The sequence below is a fragment of the Mytilus californianus genome, unplaced genomic scaffold, assembly GCF_021869535.1.
Source record: "Mytilus californianus isolate M0D057914Y unplaced genomic scaffold, xbMytCali1.0.p SCAF_3, whole genome shotgun sequence".
NCBI lineage: Eukaryota > Metazoa > Mollusca > Bivalvia > Mytilida > Mytilidae > Mytilus > Mytilus californianus.
Genome location: NW_026262679.1, coordinates 72,550,435 through 72,568,671, shown reverse-complemented (window position 1 = coordinate 72,568,671; position 18,237 = coordinate 72,550,435). Strand labels below are relative to the sequence as shown.

At 32.4% G+C, this 18,237-nt stretch overlaps 1 protein-coding gene across 1 annotated transcript in view; it reads left to right on the top strand.

The window, feature by feature from the left end:
* The window catches only part of LOC127733637 (chitin synthase chs-2-like), a 32,359-nt gene extending 15,290 nt beyond the window's left edge, over positions 1-17,069 (top strand). The window contains exons 3-10 of the mRNA XM_052242955.1: positions 5,903-6,030; positions 6,835-6,952; positions 9,739-9,892; positions 11,234-11,368; positions 12,081-12,216; positions 12,464-12,664; positions 14,788-14,973; positions 16,120-17,069. Coding sequence (XP_052098915.1) covers positions 5,903-6,030; positions 6,835-6,952; positions 9,739-9,892; positions 11,234-11,368; positions 12,081-12,216; positions 12,464-12,664; positions 14,788-14,973; positions 16,120-16,520 — 1,459 coding nt within the window. The 3' untranslated portion in view covers positions 16,521-17,069. The remainder of the gene's footprint in view (positions 1-5,902; positions 6,031-6,834; positions 6,953-9,738; positions 9,893-11,233; positions 11,369-12,080; positions 12,217-12,463; positions 12,665-14,787; positions 14,974-16,119) is intronic.
* Positions 17,070-18,237: the final 1,168 nt, after the last annotated feature.

Below are 18,237 nucleotides of genomic sequence, written 5' to 3'. Positions count from 1 at the left end.
CGTTTGATGTGTTTGAGCTTTTGATTTTGCCATTTGATTAGGGACTTTCCTTTTTGAATTTTCCTCGGAGTTCAGTATTTTTGTGATTTTACTTTTTTCTGTTAGAACAAATGTGTTTCTTATAAATAATTTTAACTCGTAAGTGATTAACACCTTTTTGTTTTTCAGGTCAATTTAGAAAAAAATGCAATTTCATATTTCCTCTTGTTCATAATATCAATACCAGATGGTGTTAAGTTGATATTATCACTTATGCAGTTTTTATTCGGGAAAAGACACTCACCTTCTTGTATGCAGTTGATTGTTGTAAGTATTTTTAATTTCACTGAACCTGATTGAATAGACCTTATTTTATTGTGAACTTCGATCTCCATTTATATGATATAATTCGTATTAGCATAAGAAAATTTATATACCTAGCTTAAATCTTACATCAAGTGCATTTCAAATAAAGATATGAAATGCTAATAAAACAAATAAATAATAATTTCAAATTCAACTCAGGTTGTTGATAATAATTGTTTGATAACAGTAACACTTATTTTATATTTCATCGACTATTTTGTTTCACTCGATTTTTTCTGTAGGTGTTTGGTTATTATTTCTTTTATCGTGCTTTCATTAATTAAACTCTTAGTCAGTTTAAATGTTTCCCGATCGATAACCAATTCATTGCATAGATAATGTGTAGTTCATTTGAAGATATCACATTTTGGAGACTTAAAAAAAGAAGAGAAAACTGAAACTTTTTCTTTTCATTCCTCTTTGTTACTGGAACTCAGTGTGTCCCTAATTTCTCGAGTTATTTATTACTTAACTAAAGATAAAGTGCTTGAATTGACAATTGTATTGTTAAAAGTTATTTCTATAGGAAAATTATACTGATGATTTCGACAACCATTCCTTTAATAAAAAAATCTTAACGTTTTGGGAGTTTGGTATTATATATGTTAAGGGCACATAGCTCTTCACTTATTCAGGTCTATACATCCTTAACTTTAATTTTTGGGTGTTGAGCGTTTCTGATGGATGTACATCTAGAAAAACTCTTCGGGTGCACGAAATTATATAAAGTGTTATTTATATTTTGTATGATAAGGACCATTTATTATTATCTGGCGACTGATATTCCAAAAACAGAAAAAATCTTAAATCATATCAAACTTATGTTAACTCTATTGTGAAATGAATATAATCTAGACATTTATAACAAAATCGGTAGTTCTGAAATCACCATAAATTCATAAATATGTTTAAACTGACACATAAGCCTAAAATTAAAGTTTTGCATATAGCTTTGTTTTGCAAAAAAGTCAAGGTCTTACTCCTAAAAACTTTTTTCCCACAGTAACATCTTTGTGTTAGATCTTGTGGCAAATATCATTTGATTATAAAGCCCTTTCTACCTAAATGTCAATGACAAGGTTTCACAGTTCGCTATTTTAGCAGTTTAACATTAAAGAACATGATATAAGTTTGAAGCACTACGGATTAAAAGTGTAAGACACGACTTGAATAATAAATACTGATATCTGACGGACTAATGTCTCGTAATGATCTGACTGGTGAGATTTGATAGATGTTTTTAAAAAGTTTTCCAATAGTAATAAAGTGTCCTTTTCATATCTGTGCCAACATTTATTCAGTGAATTACTAAGTATAGATGGTAGTATTTTAACATTTTCAGGTCATTTTAAAAGAATGTCTTCACTTTTTCTGTCTCGGCACGATAGTCTTCAAGGTGATGCCATTATTAAATGCCGTCGAAGTGTGTGCCTATCTGTCAGGAATACCATTAGTGCCTTCCTTTCTTCATTCCATATCATACAGAAAGAAATGTTTCTTAGGCGGAAGACATCTTTGTAAACAAATGTTAAACATTTTGTCGATTATCTTGCAAGCGGCAGCCGTATTTGCGGTTCCAATATACAAAGTGACCAATGACCAGATTTCTTCCGCAGACACATTCCTGATGATATTCTGTGCTGTTTGTTTCAGTGTCCGATGGTTTGAGACATACTTTAAATATTCTAGAGAGTCATCATTCTTTAAGAAACTGTTTGCGTATGAAGATAGGGAAAAAACTCACGCAGCATCCTCACTAGTGACAAGTTTATTCCGACTGGTGTTAGCAGTAGCTCTTTTCCCTACATTTTTCTCTCCCGGAGTTACAAACCCAGTAGAAACTTTCTCTTCCCGGCCATTATCCGTCTTAACTTCAACTGCCATCCCTACGCCTTGTTTAGATTTATCCCAGAACACAACAGTTCAATTACAAAACACAACAATTCTTCCATGTAACCTTCCATCGTCTAAAGCTTTTGTTGACGATTGGCTACTTTATCCCTTTTTGATTCATTTTTTCACGAGTATTGGATTGTTCTATGGAGCAATAATATCGACTAGACTCTGCATGGACAAAGTATGTTTTTGTGTAGCTTTAACCTTTGGAACACCGGTATATGTAACAGGAGTGTTTGTTGCACATATTATAAATGAACCAAACTGGGTTTCTAACACGCTCATGTCAAAAGAAGTAACAGACACAGGGGTGTATACCATGCTAGTAGTATTCATAATAGCTTGGTTGTCACAGCTTTGGATCTGCAGACATATCTGGTATTCATCACATGATAGAATGGCTTTTGTTAGCAGGTATGTTAAGTAAGCCAGAAAGATGGTTGAAAAAATACTATAGATATTTGTATTCCCCTTTTTAATGCAGAAAGGGAAATCGTGGATATAAATATTTTTATCGGCAGTATTCATTTACATATTGAGTAAAACATTCAGTAGGTACCCTTACAATACAGGTAAATGCCATAGACTATTATACCAATCTTCCAGATGAAACAGTTTCTACATATGATCAAATTATCTACTCACTCGTAAAAAGGAAAAATGTATAACGAGACTGATATTAGTATAACTTTGTCGAAACATGTCTTTCAGTTAATATTAAGATATAAGTCACTTCATAAACAAAATAAACATATATATCAGAGGTTATATTTATCTTTTACATTAAAAATCAATATATCTTTATCTCAGAGGTTATCGTTATCTTTAACATTAGAAGTTAATATACTTTGAAGCGTCTACTTTGGAATGTCTGATAACTTGTTATGTAATGAAACAATGTCATTAATTTCGATAGCAGGATTTCGGTATTCCTTCTTGGTCTACACTATTTCCATGTATATTTTAATTAAGATACATTTTGTATTTGATAATTGTAATATAGGATTGTCTTAAATTCTTCAATCTTGTTCATTTAAATAATTTCATTGAAACTTATTATAGAGATTTTTTTTTATCTCACGCACAAATACATTCAACCCATATCCATATTCTTACTATGACATGAAATGACAGAACCAAAAAATCAACATCACATGTTCATCAATTTATTTGAACTGATTAATAATGGAAACGAACGTATCTAGCAGTACATCTAGTTTATCCATTTTACTTATTCCTAACCTTCTCTTACTTTTCATGTGGATAACTTTGCTATATATGAATCCAAGGTTGAAGTTTGAAGTTTGAAGTTTGAAGTTTGAAGTTTTACTTTCTCAAAGCCATAAAAAGTCAAATAACAAAAATATCGAACTCCAACAATTAAAATCAACGGAAAGTCCCTTATTAAATGGCAAAATCAATGCTCAAGCACACCAAACGAATGGAAAACAACTGTCATCTTCCTGACTTGGTACATTTCCTTATGTAAAAATGATGAATTAAACCTGGACGTATAACAACCATTTGAATGCATTACAACAGTATAAATAAAATGCAGCAAGGCAGAAGAAGCAATAATATACCGTAAATAGTATTTCATCTTGCCAATTTACAACTGATAATTTAATTCTAAAATAGATATATTAAGGCCAATTTCTCTTACCTTATTCCACAATAAGACAGTTTTCAAAAAGTGTCCAAAATTCAGAGTATGACAGTATGACAAGTTCATGTATGTTCTTCCGATACATGTAATCAAAGTTTACATACCCAAAGATGACATTTGACCGTGTGAGTGAAATAAGTAAAGAGGAAAATTAACATAACTTCTTCTGATGCCAATGTTTGGTGTCTAGAAGTCACGTTTGTTTTTAATTCCTACAAAAGCTTTGCGCATACATCATGGGCATGGATTATTAAAAAATACTGACATCAGGTATGAAATAGTTATGACAAAAACAAATTGTTACCTTGAAGGGAGATTAGGCATACTCTTGTTTCTAAAAGTGAAGAAGAAATAGATCCCTGATCATTGTATAGGTTAAAATCAAACAATAAAATACAACGGACCAATTTATCTTATTGCATACGGCTGAAGTCTAAAAATTTAGACAGTGTTATTTGTGTTTTTGATACATGACAGTCACATTGTTAATATCAATATCAGTTCTATAAAACAATATTTTAGACTAAATAGAGAAATACCATTCTTATGTATTATTTTCCTGCTGCCCCCATCTCTCAGAAGTTCAAAGCTTTTTGTCTGCGATATATCGGTTAAACAACACGAGCTTACAAGAATTTCAACCTAATTCGTCGATAATAAATATCCTTTCTATGTTTACTTTAATTAAGAAGTTTAAATTCGAATATAATAATTTTATATAAAAAGAAGATGTGGTATGATTGCCAATGAGACAACTCTCCAAAAGAGACAACATGACACAGAAATTAACAACTATAGTTATATTTTCAGACTTTTTGTTCTGCCTCACTACTGTAGTCCTGTTGCCGACCTCTCACTTCTTCACAGCAGACGACACAAATCTAAGCATCAATTTGAGGATACATACCAGGATGAAGATTCTGTCAAAACAAAAGTATATATTTGTGCTACGATGTGGCACGAGAACAGAACAGAGATGAAACAGATACTTAAAACTTTATTCAGGTTGGAAATATGATAAGAAATAATCATAAAACAGTTAAAAGACTTTTAGATGACTTGTAGAAGTCTTCTAGTTTTTGTGTGTGTCTTTGAGGTTTGTTTTCTCATTTTTGTATACCCAACTTCCAAATGTATTCATATTTCCACAAGCAGCATACAAATATAAGAAGAGAAGGACGTGAAATGACATGTTCATGTCAATTTATTCGGCCAACATCCTCTCTGGCGACGTCAAATAGTTCGTCAACTTAACAATACACATGGAAGAGACCGTATTAATCAAGAAAGTAGCATGAACTTAATATTTTTTTTTGGTGTCGTTTACAATCATATTTTCATATACTCAACATTCATAAAGAAAATTTAACCATAAACCATGTTCCTCTTATTATAAATATAGTTAAGTACAACAAGAGAGGATATGTCACTGAGATATCAACCTGACAACACACAATAATAAACAACTTAAGGTCAACATGCAATAGAAGACATTGTTTTTAGATTTTCTAGTGCTAAAACCTTTTAAATCGGTATCAATGGAATACCAATTGTTTAACTTGTATACCGTTATCAAAATGTCAACAAAAGGACTTGAGTACACACTATCGACTATAGACGACAAAAGGGAAAAGACCAAATAACACCGTATTCGATATTGTTCGAAATTACTGAATACAAGCTCAGAGTAGTAAATAAGGATATTTTTTCACTGGCAAAATTCTTAGTGGAGAGAATTTCAGTACATAAAAGTAGGAAATAAAACATTATCTTGTTTCGTGTGAGAAAGTAGTCAATGAGCGAATAGATATTCACCCAAAAATAAAAGACGAAATGATTTCACAATCACCACTTAAAATTACAGATATACACGTTCATCTGTTTGTCTACACCATATCCGTGATGTACGTAAAATTTAACGTCTTTTAATAAAAACCACGAAAAAATGATATAAAAAAAATAATATCAATCGGTGAAAATATGTTTTATTTGAAGACTTGATATTGACCAAGCTGCACGATCTATAGCTAAGAATGAAGTGTCTTTATCAGCCAGCACTGAAAGTGTGTTTGAATCCGGACTGGACAAGAAAGCTGTTATGAGAGACTATTATGAATTTGAAGGTATATTCATTCATCTGTAGGTTAATGTAAACAAAGCAACTCTTACATTCTAGGGTCAGTGAAGGTTCAAGCTATATACCCAAAACAACACTAAAAAAGTGTCAAACAAGTAACAAACATGATGTTGTTGATATGTTTCTACTGCTTTCAAATCATAAATGAGGAGGAGGTCATAAATAAGAGTAATGAAGATTTTATATTTTTGAAATTAAAATGGGGTTCTTGATGATTGGTGCCCTTGGTATAAATTTTTCATAATAGTTGTTTCTGAAGTAATATTTTCATAAGCTTTCATTAGCGGTAAAAATCTATATAAGATTATAAAGAGACAAGACAAGTGTACATAATATATGAAGAGGTGTGATATAATTCCAAAAATGTTAGGACACATTATAGAGTGTTAAATGATCCATTCTGACCAAGATATAAGACATACAATATGAAGTCTAGAGTTACAAAGTTTAATTTTTTTGTTGAATGTTGTAGCGTTTTTAATTATTTAGTATCTAATATTGTAAATATAGTATGAACCCTGATGAAAAAAGTTTTGAAAAGCTGAACATATAGTACCAGGCGAAACGTGACCTTAATTGATTAGGGTGTCCTGTTTATGCCTTTTTTTATTTATATTCTTCAAAATTTTCGGGTATATGGCTTCCTTACTCTTAATTCTCAAGCATGCTTATATAGATTATTATAAAAAAAAAATACGTATAGTCATTTTGGTTATGTATTTTTTGTACGTTTTCATTTTATATTAAATTACGTTATAATAATTTAACATAAGAAAATAATTTGATCTAGCACATATCATGTTTGATGATGCCATGGAAACGACACAAAGAAAAGAAGGAGGAGAGAAGAAACGAGAACCAAATGAATTTGTCCAACAGTTAATGGAAATAATGTCAGAAGCAGGGATGTAAGTAGTGTTATGCTTTTTTGTGTTTAGAAGCCTATGTTTCTTTATTTGGTTGATACCAATTATTTTATATAAACGTATTTCAAATTTTTTTTTTTAAATAATCAAATAATCAATATTCAACCTCATTGTTACCTGAACCCAATCTGCTCCAGTCAACATTGGTTTGATTAAGAATAATACATAATCCATAATAGGCTTTGTTTGTGACTTGCAATTAAAGTTTATATTTTTGTCTGTATTCTTCAATCGGCATGAAGCGGTGTTGATTCTGGTGTTGGATATAAGCTGTTTGGTCCATTGTTGGAGACCTTAAAAATACTGTGATAATGACGAACACCAATAAAAGTTCTGTCCCTTTAATATGTGTGTAGTGTTTCGTTATTGTTGGATGTGCATCTGAACTGTATATTTTAAATTCCCAGATTTACTGTAACGTCATCTTTAATCAGTGGAAAAAAGTAAAAATATTGCAAAGGTTTTTGAATCAATGCTTATAATGTGGAGTAGGATCTGCTTACCCTTCTGGAGCAACTATAATTACTCCCGGTTTTTTGTTTGATTTGGGTTGCTCAGTATTTTGTATTCTATGTTTGTTTTGTATACTGTTGTTTGTTTGTCTTTTAGTGTTTTCTTTTTTTTTTGCAAAGAAAAATACAAACAGACAAACATGTACATAAAACACAACTTAGAAAACTAAAGACTGAGCAACACGAACCCCACCAAAACCTGGTGGTGATCTCAGGTGCTCCGGAAGGGTAGACAGATCCTGCTCCACATGTATCACCCGTCTTGTTGCTCATGTTAGTACAAACCCAGTAATAAGTCTAATTTGGTAGGTCACATTCGGGAAAAGGGCACGGGTTTGTAGTAACGACATTAGGAACATATCCGCTATCATCTGTGAAACGGATATTCCATAACGGTCAACCAACTCGTGATGGCGTCGCTAAAACTTACGAAGGGATGATTTCAACTTCACCACTTGGAACTGTTGGTTTAATAGCTTCCTTGTAAGCAGCAACCCTCTATCAAGGAAATCATGATAGAAAATACAAGCCCTGGAATATCGTATCAACTGGGAGATATATACTCCGTATGCAGGCGCTACTGGAATGAAAGTGGAATAAAGTAGACATAATGATAGACTAAGGAAACTCACTTGGCAAATTTACTGCTTAATTGGTCATGAGAAGATAACTTCTGCCAAACTTTGCTTCAGATGACTTTGTTAACATTGACTAGGATTCATAAATAGAGCTTTACACAGTTTTGGCTGCTGGATCCCAATTATTGTTATATTAACCCTATTATGACTGGTTTTTTTTTGCTCACGCATTTTTTTCAATATAGTGTAACTATAAACAACTGTCACACAAGACGGGTTTAACTAGCTATAAAACCTGGTTTAACCCACCATTTTCTTCGGAAATTCCTGTACCAAGTCAGGAATATGTTGTTTTTCACTTGTTCCGTTGATTGATAGCGTTTAATTTTGTCAGTTTTTATGGACTTCCCCTTTTTGTACTTGCCTTGGAGTTCTGTATTTTGTTATACTTTTTTTTATACATTTCCCTTCCCAAGGTTGGTTCACTTTGGTCAATCAGTTTGGGAAAAGAAGTTAAAAATTGTGACTTCCTGTTAGTTTTGAATAGTTATAATGGAAGTGGTAAATGAGAATCAAGGATTGCTTATCCCACCTTTGTTAGTTAAACCCAGACAAAGACGACAAAGATACAAACATAATTCCCAAATGGTTTCAATGTGGACTAAACGCCACCATTTCCGCCGTGTTTGCATTCCTACAAACAACAAAAAAAAAAAAATAACGATGGTTTGTAGAGGGTCTTCCGGTTATCAATCCTGTAAAGTTTTAAAAAATTTTGTCATTTCGTTTCAAAGAGAAGATTTTTTCGTTTTGATCATCAGCACGAATGATTACTTCCAGCAGCCTATGGATTTAATCCAATCGAAACAAAATGAGAAATATTTTTACATCATTTTTGTCAATTAGGATTTAAATTGGTTACTCGGCAGGAACAAAGAAATGTTTGTAAATATTTAATGGGAGCTATATTCCACATGCCACAAATTCAAAAATTGATCAAAATTTAATGATGATCCTAGCTAGAGGGTCTACCGATCATCAATCCTCAAAAGCTTCGAAGAAACGTTTAGTGAAGTCTTTTTAGAGGAGTATATAATTTTTTGAAATTGACCAATCAAAATAAAAGATTGCCAATGTTTTAATGCGACTTGAAAAAAAATGAATCGTATGTATAAGACACACAAGTCCTGTCAAAATTGGTTACAACTGACCGAAGGGATTCACAGATGAATAATAATAATGGGAACTATGAAATTATCTCTTTCAAATCTCAAATAACCGTCACTTTTGATTTCTATATTGAAGCCGAAATATGTATCTCGCAAATTACACAATCGACCATCACGCATGGCAGCGATTGCAAATTAGAATTCATATGAATAAATTATTGAGCATTAATTCAACGGAGAAATAGCCACCAGGCAATATGTTTAATTTAAGGCGACATTAGTTTACCGATGTTCATATCTCGTAAATCGAGGAAATATTCGGAAGAGACAAATCAAGGTGACATAACACACAGAAACTGAGGGAATCGCATGAACTCGAACAGGAGCAAAACTGGGGGTGTAGACAGACTAAGCGTCTCTTGCAAAATAGATATTGCTTCAAACAAATTAAACAGTAAAAATGATAATGTTATTTATGATGAGTTTATATACGACGGTTGTACATTCAGGGCCGTTTACCAGGTACCAATCAATCTAGCACCCCCAGACAAGCTTGCTACTCCATATGGTGGACGTTTAGTATGGACATTACCAGGAGAGAATAAGCTTGTGGTGCATCTAAAAGATAAAGAAAAAATTCGGCACAAGAAGAGATGGTCACAGGTATGTATATGAATGAAACTCAAAGTAAAACAAAAACAAACCGAGAAAAAAATTTTACTATCAGATTTAACAGAATGTCTTTATTATGAATACAATGAGACTTTAAATAGTAAACGACATTTATAGGTCACGATACGGTCTCCAACGACGAACAAGTTAAACTCTCTGAATCGACAAAGTGTGATTCAAATTAAAAGAGACACTATATCAACATAAGATAAAACATGAAGACTGTGAAACCATTCAAGTGATTACGTATGTTGGACATATACATACAAAACTGGTTTCTAGTTTTATGATACGGAATTAAAGGTTCCTTGAAGTTACCACAAAAACAAGTTTTAATCAAATTCTAAATACAAGTCATGTATCAAATTCATTTGAAGCCTTCGAATTGGTGGACTATCATTCTATGAGGGTATCATCAGCTCAGTATTCAGTTCTTCGGTACTGACACGATTTATAACAAACCGTTTTAAAACTGTCCGTTCATAAACGAAGAAATCATTAAGAAGCTATTGTTTCAACTCCCTCAGGCAAAGTTTACCTTAGATAGATTTGGCTATTATTTTTTTGTACTTTTTGGTCACATAGCTCTTTATTTTTTTCGGTTCTTATACATCCTTTGTTTTCAAATATTCGGCTCTGAGCTTTCATAATGAAGGCAATCCAGAAAAACACTTCGGCCGTAGGAAATGTATAAGGTGTTGTATTTTTTTTTTAAACAGCATATGCAACACGCATTATAAATTTGAACAAAAACATTTGATTATATTTATATATAGAAAGATAAAAGTTTTACGATGTTTTAACATCTTTTAGAATATATTTATAATATTATCTAAATACCAATATGATTAAACTTTAAGATTTTTTTATGATTGTCGGTGAAACAGAGAAAGGCATGAAAAGGGGTAAAATCCCATACTCATACAATGCTTTACGTGACCTCCTGCCCAATTTTAGGCAAATATTTTTTTTCAAAGCATAAAAAACTGTAATTGCTGAATAACGTTCTCTAAAATATCCCGAAAAGACACTCTAACTGCAAATGAACGTTTTTATTTATAATTTCAATTTTTCATTTATTCTTTTAAATTTCATTTGTCCTATATTTTTTTCTGCCTCCCTCCCCAAACACGTGCTTATTCGGCCGCCACTGACTTTTGTCAAAAGTTAAACTTTCACTCCAGATTTCACGAATAATTAATTTATTGACTTCTTTGTATATAATATTGAGAGTTAGACATTTTTCTTCGACTGCAAGAATTGTGTCGAAGTAATCTATAAGAAAACTTTTACAGTACTGACTTGGCGTAATATAACATTACTGGATTGTAGATCATGTACTTATATTATTTGATTGGCTATAAATTAGTAAACAGCGAGATACAACAATCGAAAGAAAAAGTGAAGGACGATTTTGAAAGTGTGCAGTCAATATTTGATAGGCTCCCATCAAGCTTAGTGCAACAGGTAATAATTCAACTTTCGCCAAAAAGTTTACTACAAATTAGAAAACATGGACATATCATTCAATAAAATAGAAACAGTTGATCAAATGAAATACAAGCAAATGACACTCAAAAATATGCCTCAAAACGATTAATTCTAATATTTTTTGGCATAATTTAGCAGAATACAAAACCATAAATAATGCACCTATGCAATCATCAACTGCTTTTACTACTACTTCAATTAATCTGTTTGCTGTAAACGTTTCTAAAATAAAATAAAAATGTTTTCATTACAAGAGATGCTTAACATGTCGAATCATTTAGCTTCAACTGACTAAATATCATGCGATTTCATTTATTTTCACTTTCGTTTTGCCTGTTTTTGATTTTAACGGTATGACATTAGAGGTTGAAGGAATGCACACGCAACTATCAAAACATGTACTCTACAAAATATTCTATTTCTTTCTATTCACTTTCGAGTTCTTAAAATATAAAAAAAAAAAATTAAAGCCGTGTGATTAACGTTTCAAAAAAGTTGTCAAATTCTAAAGTATATCTCGATTCGACCGTCACTGATGAGTCTTTTGTAGACGAAACGCGCGTCTGGCGTACAAAATTTTAATCCAGGTATCTATGATGAGTTTATCTATAGAATTGTTATAAATGGAATTGACTTCTATTTGAAAAAATACATTTAGAGCTGTTCTTTTCTTTTTTTAACAATGAAGGCGGAGAACACCTATGTTATGGCTTTAGATGGTGATGTCGACTTTTCTCCAGAAGCACTTCAGCTACTCATAGACAGAATGAAGAAAAACACGAAAGTTGGTGCGACATGTGGTCGTATTAAACCAGGAGGGTCTGGTAAGGCACTTGTGAAAATTCCAGAATATGATGGTCCAAGTTGTTTTTAACCTTAAACAGTTATTAAAAGGTTAAATAGTTAAAATATTTTACAGCATATTGTAATTTTGAAAAATTCAATTTCAAATATGTTGACAAAAAAATAATCCAAACGAGACTGGTAATATGAAAGTTACTTTTAAACATTTGAAATTTTGAAATGTCAAACAATGTACGTTGTAAATATATGTCTTCTTTCATAAATTAGGTCCAGTTGTGTGGTACCAGAAATTTGAATATGCTATAGGACATTGGTTACAGAAATCAGCAGAGCATGTTTTTGGTTGTGTGCTTTGTAGTCCAGGATGTTTTAGTCTGTTTCGAGCTAAAGCTTTGATGGACGATAACATAATGCGAACGTATGCCAAATTACCGACAGAACCCAAACATTATTTGCAATACGATCAAGGTAAGGGTACAACCATTTGATTTTTTCTTGCGGGACAAGAAAAAATGTATTTGAGATTTCTTAACGACCTCCAAAGAATTTGGTCAATATCGCACATGATAAAGGATACTTCCATGAAGTACATTTAAAACATATTTCTGTTAATCCTAAAATAAAAGTGCCTTTTTGGCTTGATAGACATATGCATAAAAAGTATAACAATATTTTTGTTGATACATTGTTGTGTTTTTATTTTAAAGGACTAATATCCTCTTAATACAGAACTTGATATACACTACTGTAATTATGTATACTATTTTCTCTAATTCTTCGTCAATTTATCCCTTTCTGCACCCATTGTATATAAAAAAATTAATCAACGTGTGGTTCGTTTGATCTCAGTTCTTCATTGGTTAAAATCCGATTATGACGTCGAATTTTCTTGCTTTCCTCTGAATTTCCTATTGTGACGGCATGAAAAAAGGCGACCATGCCTGATGACGTCACATAGAAAGAACACATCTTTTTGCAGATCATTCGAAAAGAAGGAATAAATTTGCCTGCGTATTGTTTGAAAATCATTAGAGAAACAGATTCCACCACCAAATCTCGTGTAATACGATATTTATCCACTCTCGACAGTTAAATTTTAAATATTTAAAACGCTCGTCGAGCCTCGCGTTTTAAATTTGAAAATTTAACTGTCTCGAGTGGATAAATATCGTATCACACTCGATGCAGTGGTAGAATCTATATTTACAGAGACACAAAGCATTTTCTGTACATTTAGTTCTTATATATATACTTTAAACAGTGATATCAATTAATATATTGGTTTTCTATATTTCATATTCCTTAAAATTGATATTAGATTTTTTTCTTAAAATGAATTTTACCGTACGTTCTTCTACATATATATTCATCTTGTTATTTCACTGAGGAGCTAAAAACAAAACCACCCTATTAAATAGTTTATTTCTGCCTCCTATAAGTTTCAATTTCAGGAACCTAGCTCATAAAAAAAACTGAAGTTCATAAAAGGCATTTTCTTAAAATACATTTACATTATATTTTTTTTTATCAGACTGTAGTCTTTATGGTAAATTTGTTGGATATGTATTAATTGATATTTTTAATTTGCGATGACATGATTTATTTACAAGTTGTAATTGACTTTGAGCTAGCTTTTAGTAACTGCAAGTACTCTAAGATCTGTACTTTTTTGCACCTAAGTCAGGAGCCTGTTGTTCAGTGGTTGTCGTTTGTTGGTGTGGTTCATAGGTGTTTCTCGTTTCTCGTTTTTTATATAGATTAGACCGTTGGTTTTCCTGTTTGAATTGTTGTACACTAGTCATTTTGGGGCCGTTCATAGCTTGCTGTTCGGAAGGCCATACTTGACGTATAATTGTTAACTTTTTATACATTGTGACTTGGATGGAGAGTTGTCTCATTGGCACTCATACCATATCTTCTTATTTATTTTGTTTCTTTTGTCGTTTAGTTTTTGTGCTTCGTTTAAATCTGATGAATCAAGCTATTTCCAACTGGTGTACAGTTTATCTTTATGCTGTTTTGTCACATAATGTCCGTATAAGGGAGAAGGTAGAGTGCTCACAAACATGTTTCAGCTCGACACACTCTGAAATTGAGTGTTTGTCGTTGGTTGCTTGTGGCTTATTTGATTTTTCGTTTATCACTTTTAGAATAAAAAGGCGATTGTTTTTCTCATATGAATTGTTTCATATTTTGTCATGTCGGGAACTTTTATAGTTTACTATATGGTATGAGTTTCGACCACCGTTGAAGGTCGCACGCTGACCCATAATTGGTTACAACCGAGTCTTTTGGTCTTTGGTGGATAATTGTCCCATTAACAATCATAGCACTTCTCATTATTTCTATACCAAAACCTTTCAAAGGTCGAATAGAAAACGGCGTGTCTAGATATAATGCAGTCAACACTATCTACTGTGTACACCCGTCTATTGGCTTATTAGTTTTTTGTATCTGGTTATATTTTTGTCTTATGGTTTTGGAATCATTGCGTTTCAGAAGTTTCCTAATAATTATATGAATCAAAAATTTTATAATATCTAGTGCAAATAATTTTTTTTCTTTGCTAAATCCTTATACAAACTTTTCAGGTGAAGATAGATGGCTCTGCACGCTCATGTTACAACAAGGTTATCGTATTGAATACTGTGCAGCTGCAGAGGCATTGACGTTTGCACCAGAGGAGTTCCGAGAGTTCTTCAATCAAAGAAGAAGATGGATGCCATCTACTATGGCAAATATATTAGATTTACTTATGAGCTACAATCAAACGACCAGAAACAATCCGAACATATCATACCTTTATATCTTCTACCAGGTAGTTTTGTTCCTGTCTTCTGTCTTGGGTCCATCTACTGTTTTACTTGCAATGCAATCAGCGGTCAGAACTGTTTTCGGCACCTCGGCTGTAGTTGCATACATCGTTACATATGGACCAACAATTCTTTTTATTTTTATTTGTTTAAAGTTCAAATCACAGACACAGCTAACAATAGCTATGATATTGAGTGCAATATATGCCATGTTAATGATGGCGGTTATAGTCGGAACCATTGTAAACATTTCAGAGGAAGGGTTTTTTACTCCGTCTGCTGTGTTCATGTATGTCTTAGTAGGCGTTTTTCTAATAGCGGGATTTTTCCATCCCCACGAGCTAACTGATTTGTTTTGGGGAGTTCTGTATTTCATATGCATTCCTGCTGGCTACTTATTCTTGATTATCTACGCGATTTGCAATTTAAATAATGTTTCTTGGGGAACAAGGGAAACACAAACGGCTGTTTTAGAAAACCAAGTACAAAGAACTCAAAAGAAGACTACTGAGGACGAACTGGGACTTGTTTCAGGTGAAGTCATACATGATATTCTTAAGCAAGTTAAATCTAGCAAAATCAAGGATGTTTCATGTCGAGATTTAGTACCGTCAATTTTTCAGTGGATTAATAACTTGATAATCTTGCGTTCTTTAGAAAGCGTGGTAAGTATTTTTAAAAATGTCGATGGAGAAGAATATGATAACGCACCAATAATGCAGAAATCAATGAGACGAAAAAAAAGGAAAGAGTCGACCGAAGAGGATATTAAAGTTGACGAAGTTTCTTGGGCAGAAGAACATGGAACAATTAAACGCCTTAAGCAGGATGAAATTAATTTTTGGAACGAACTGATTGTAAACTATCTTCAACCATTGAATCCAGATGAAAAGAAAGAAAAGGCAGTTGCTGAGAGTCTGAAAGACTTTAGAAATAAAGTAGCATTTGCATTCTTCTTCGTAAATGGTCTATGGCTTGTTATAATGACGGCAATGAATGAAGTTAAAGCAGTTTTGAATATTAATATACCAACAGTTGATGGTAGTACAATTACTATTGAACCACTTGGACTTCTCTTTTTAGTCATATTCGCTATTTTATTATTTATGCAATTCTTTGGTATGATCCGCCACCGATATGGAACATTCTTGCAACTTCTTGCGGCAACAAATTTGAGAAGTAGAGATTCTGATCCAGAATCAGTCATTCATAAAATTAAAGAAATATCTTTTTCTTCGGAACCAGATTTCGTTGTTCATAGTAATAGAAAACCCGGTAGTAAATCATACGAAACAAACGTCTCACCGGAAGAAATAGACGATATCTATGAAAATTTTGCTCACCACAAGAGGGCGAAAAATATAGGAAAGTCTATCAAAAGACCAAGCCCAAATTTAAGCAACAACCCTTTCGACTTTAAAAAAACATTCCGACAAAACGTACGTCACATGACGCGTAAAAACAAAGACCACACAATGAGAATTGCCTCAGTTAGCGAAGAAAGGTTATAAATCCTGATTAACGTATTTTCAATAGAAACTGACGAGTTGAAATGTTGATAAGTTAATGTTTGAACAGAAAATCACATATATTATTTGCAAAATCCGTTACTGGTACATCCAGTAAAATATAATAATAAAAGACGATGCATGTATACAGATTCGTTCATAAAATATATTTAATGAAATCATACATTCATGAAATTCGAGCAGGCTTTTTAGTCTAGATTGTGTTTTGGTTTTAATGCTCCGCCTACGATATGTCATCGGTCTGAGAATCCGTCACTCCGCTCCACTGTCCCGTATTAGTTTCACGTTGTGATTTTAGATGGTTCACCATGAAGTTGTTGTCACATATGTGAAAAGTATATGCAAAATAAGGGTTATCACATTGATTTTTACGGTATACACAACAAAGTAATGAGATAGGTTGAGCAAATGTGTCCCATGAACACAATTTCTTATATAGCAGATATATCTTTTCAATCTCGTATGAAAATATACTTATTTATGGCTTTTCTAATTTCAATTATAAGTATGAAACCTATTAATAATGCTGTAATCCAGATACATGTTTTATATATATGTTATAACTTTCAGTTGTATCCAATAAAATTATACATCTTTTCTTTCTAACCTTTCCGAGTAGTAAATAAAACTTTATTTTAAGCATTAAAACAATAAAAAACATATCATCCTAGCAAACGCGAATTTAGACAAAGATATATTCAATTTCACCAGGACAGTTTAAATAGAGAGTCGAAAGATACCAAAAAGTTGATAACAAAAATACCGAACTCAAAGGAAAATTCTAAATAGAAAGTCCCTTATTAAATGACAAAATCAAAAGCTCAAACACATCAAACGAATGGAAAACAACTGTCATATTCCTGACTTGGTACAGGCATTTCCTTGTGTAGAAAATGGTAGATTAAACCTGGTTGTATAGCTAGCTAAACCTTTCACTTGTATGACAAAGGAAATTCAAACTCGAAAATAAACTGACAACGCCTTGGCTAAAAAGAAGCAAAAAGACCAAAAAGAGCAAACAACAGTACACAAAACACAACACAGAAAACTAAAGACCGAGCAACACGAACCCCATCAAAAACTGGAAGTGATCTCAGGTGCTCCGGAAGGGTAAGCAGATCCTTATAAACGATTCGTCTTTCCAAACCAACAAATTGACATAACTTATCAATTATGTATGTTGATACATTAAACATAGCAATGATTGTTACAACTAGAGACAACGCAGCTAAATTGTATATCGACGGAAAGAAGAGAATGTGAACATTAAGATCAGTTTGGTGGTAAAACCCAGAGTGGTCACATTTTTGTGAAATTGAGATCAAAGGTCAACTTTTCCATCTAAAAATCTGCCAACTTTAGGTTTTAAAGTTTTAAGGTGACTACCCAAAACCATTAATTGAGGGGTACCCCTTAAACGGGCTAAAATACAAAAATGTGATCATAGAAACTCTGTACCAATAGACGAAAATTAAAATATTGATACATTTGTATGCATGATAATGAATATTAATGTAATTCTAAACAAAATTTCGGGTATTTGTTGATCCTTTTCATGTCATTAAACTTACTGGAATATTGAAACTATTTACGTCTTCATGTCGCTCATTTCTCTTTAAAAAGTAAAATGTAACTTAGCAGAGAAAAACGTATTGCCAAACGTCTGTGTGTATAACATAGATGCATTTTAATCAACGAA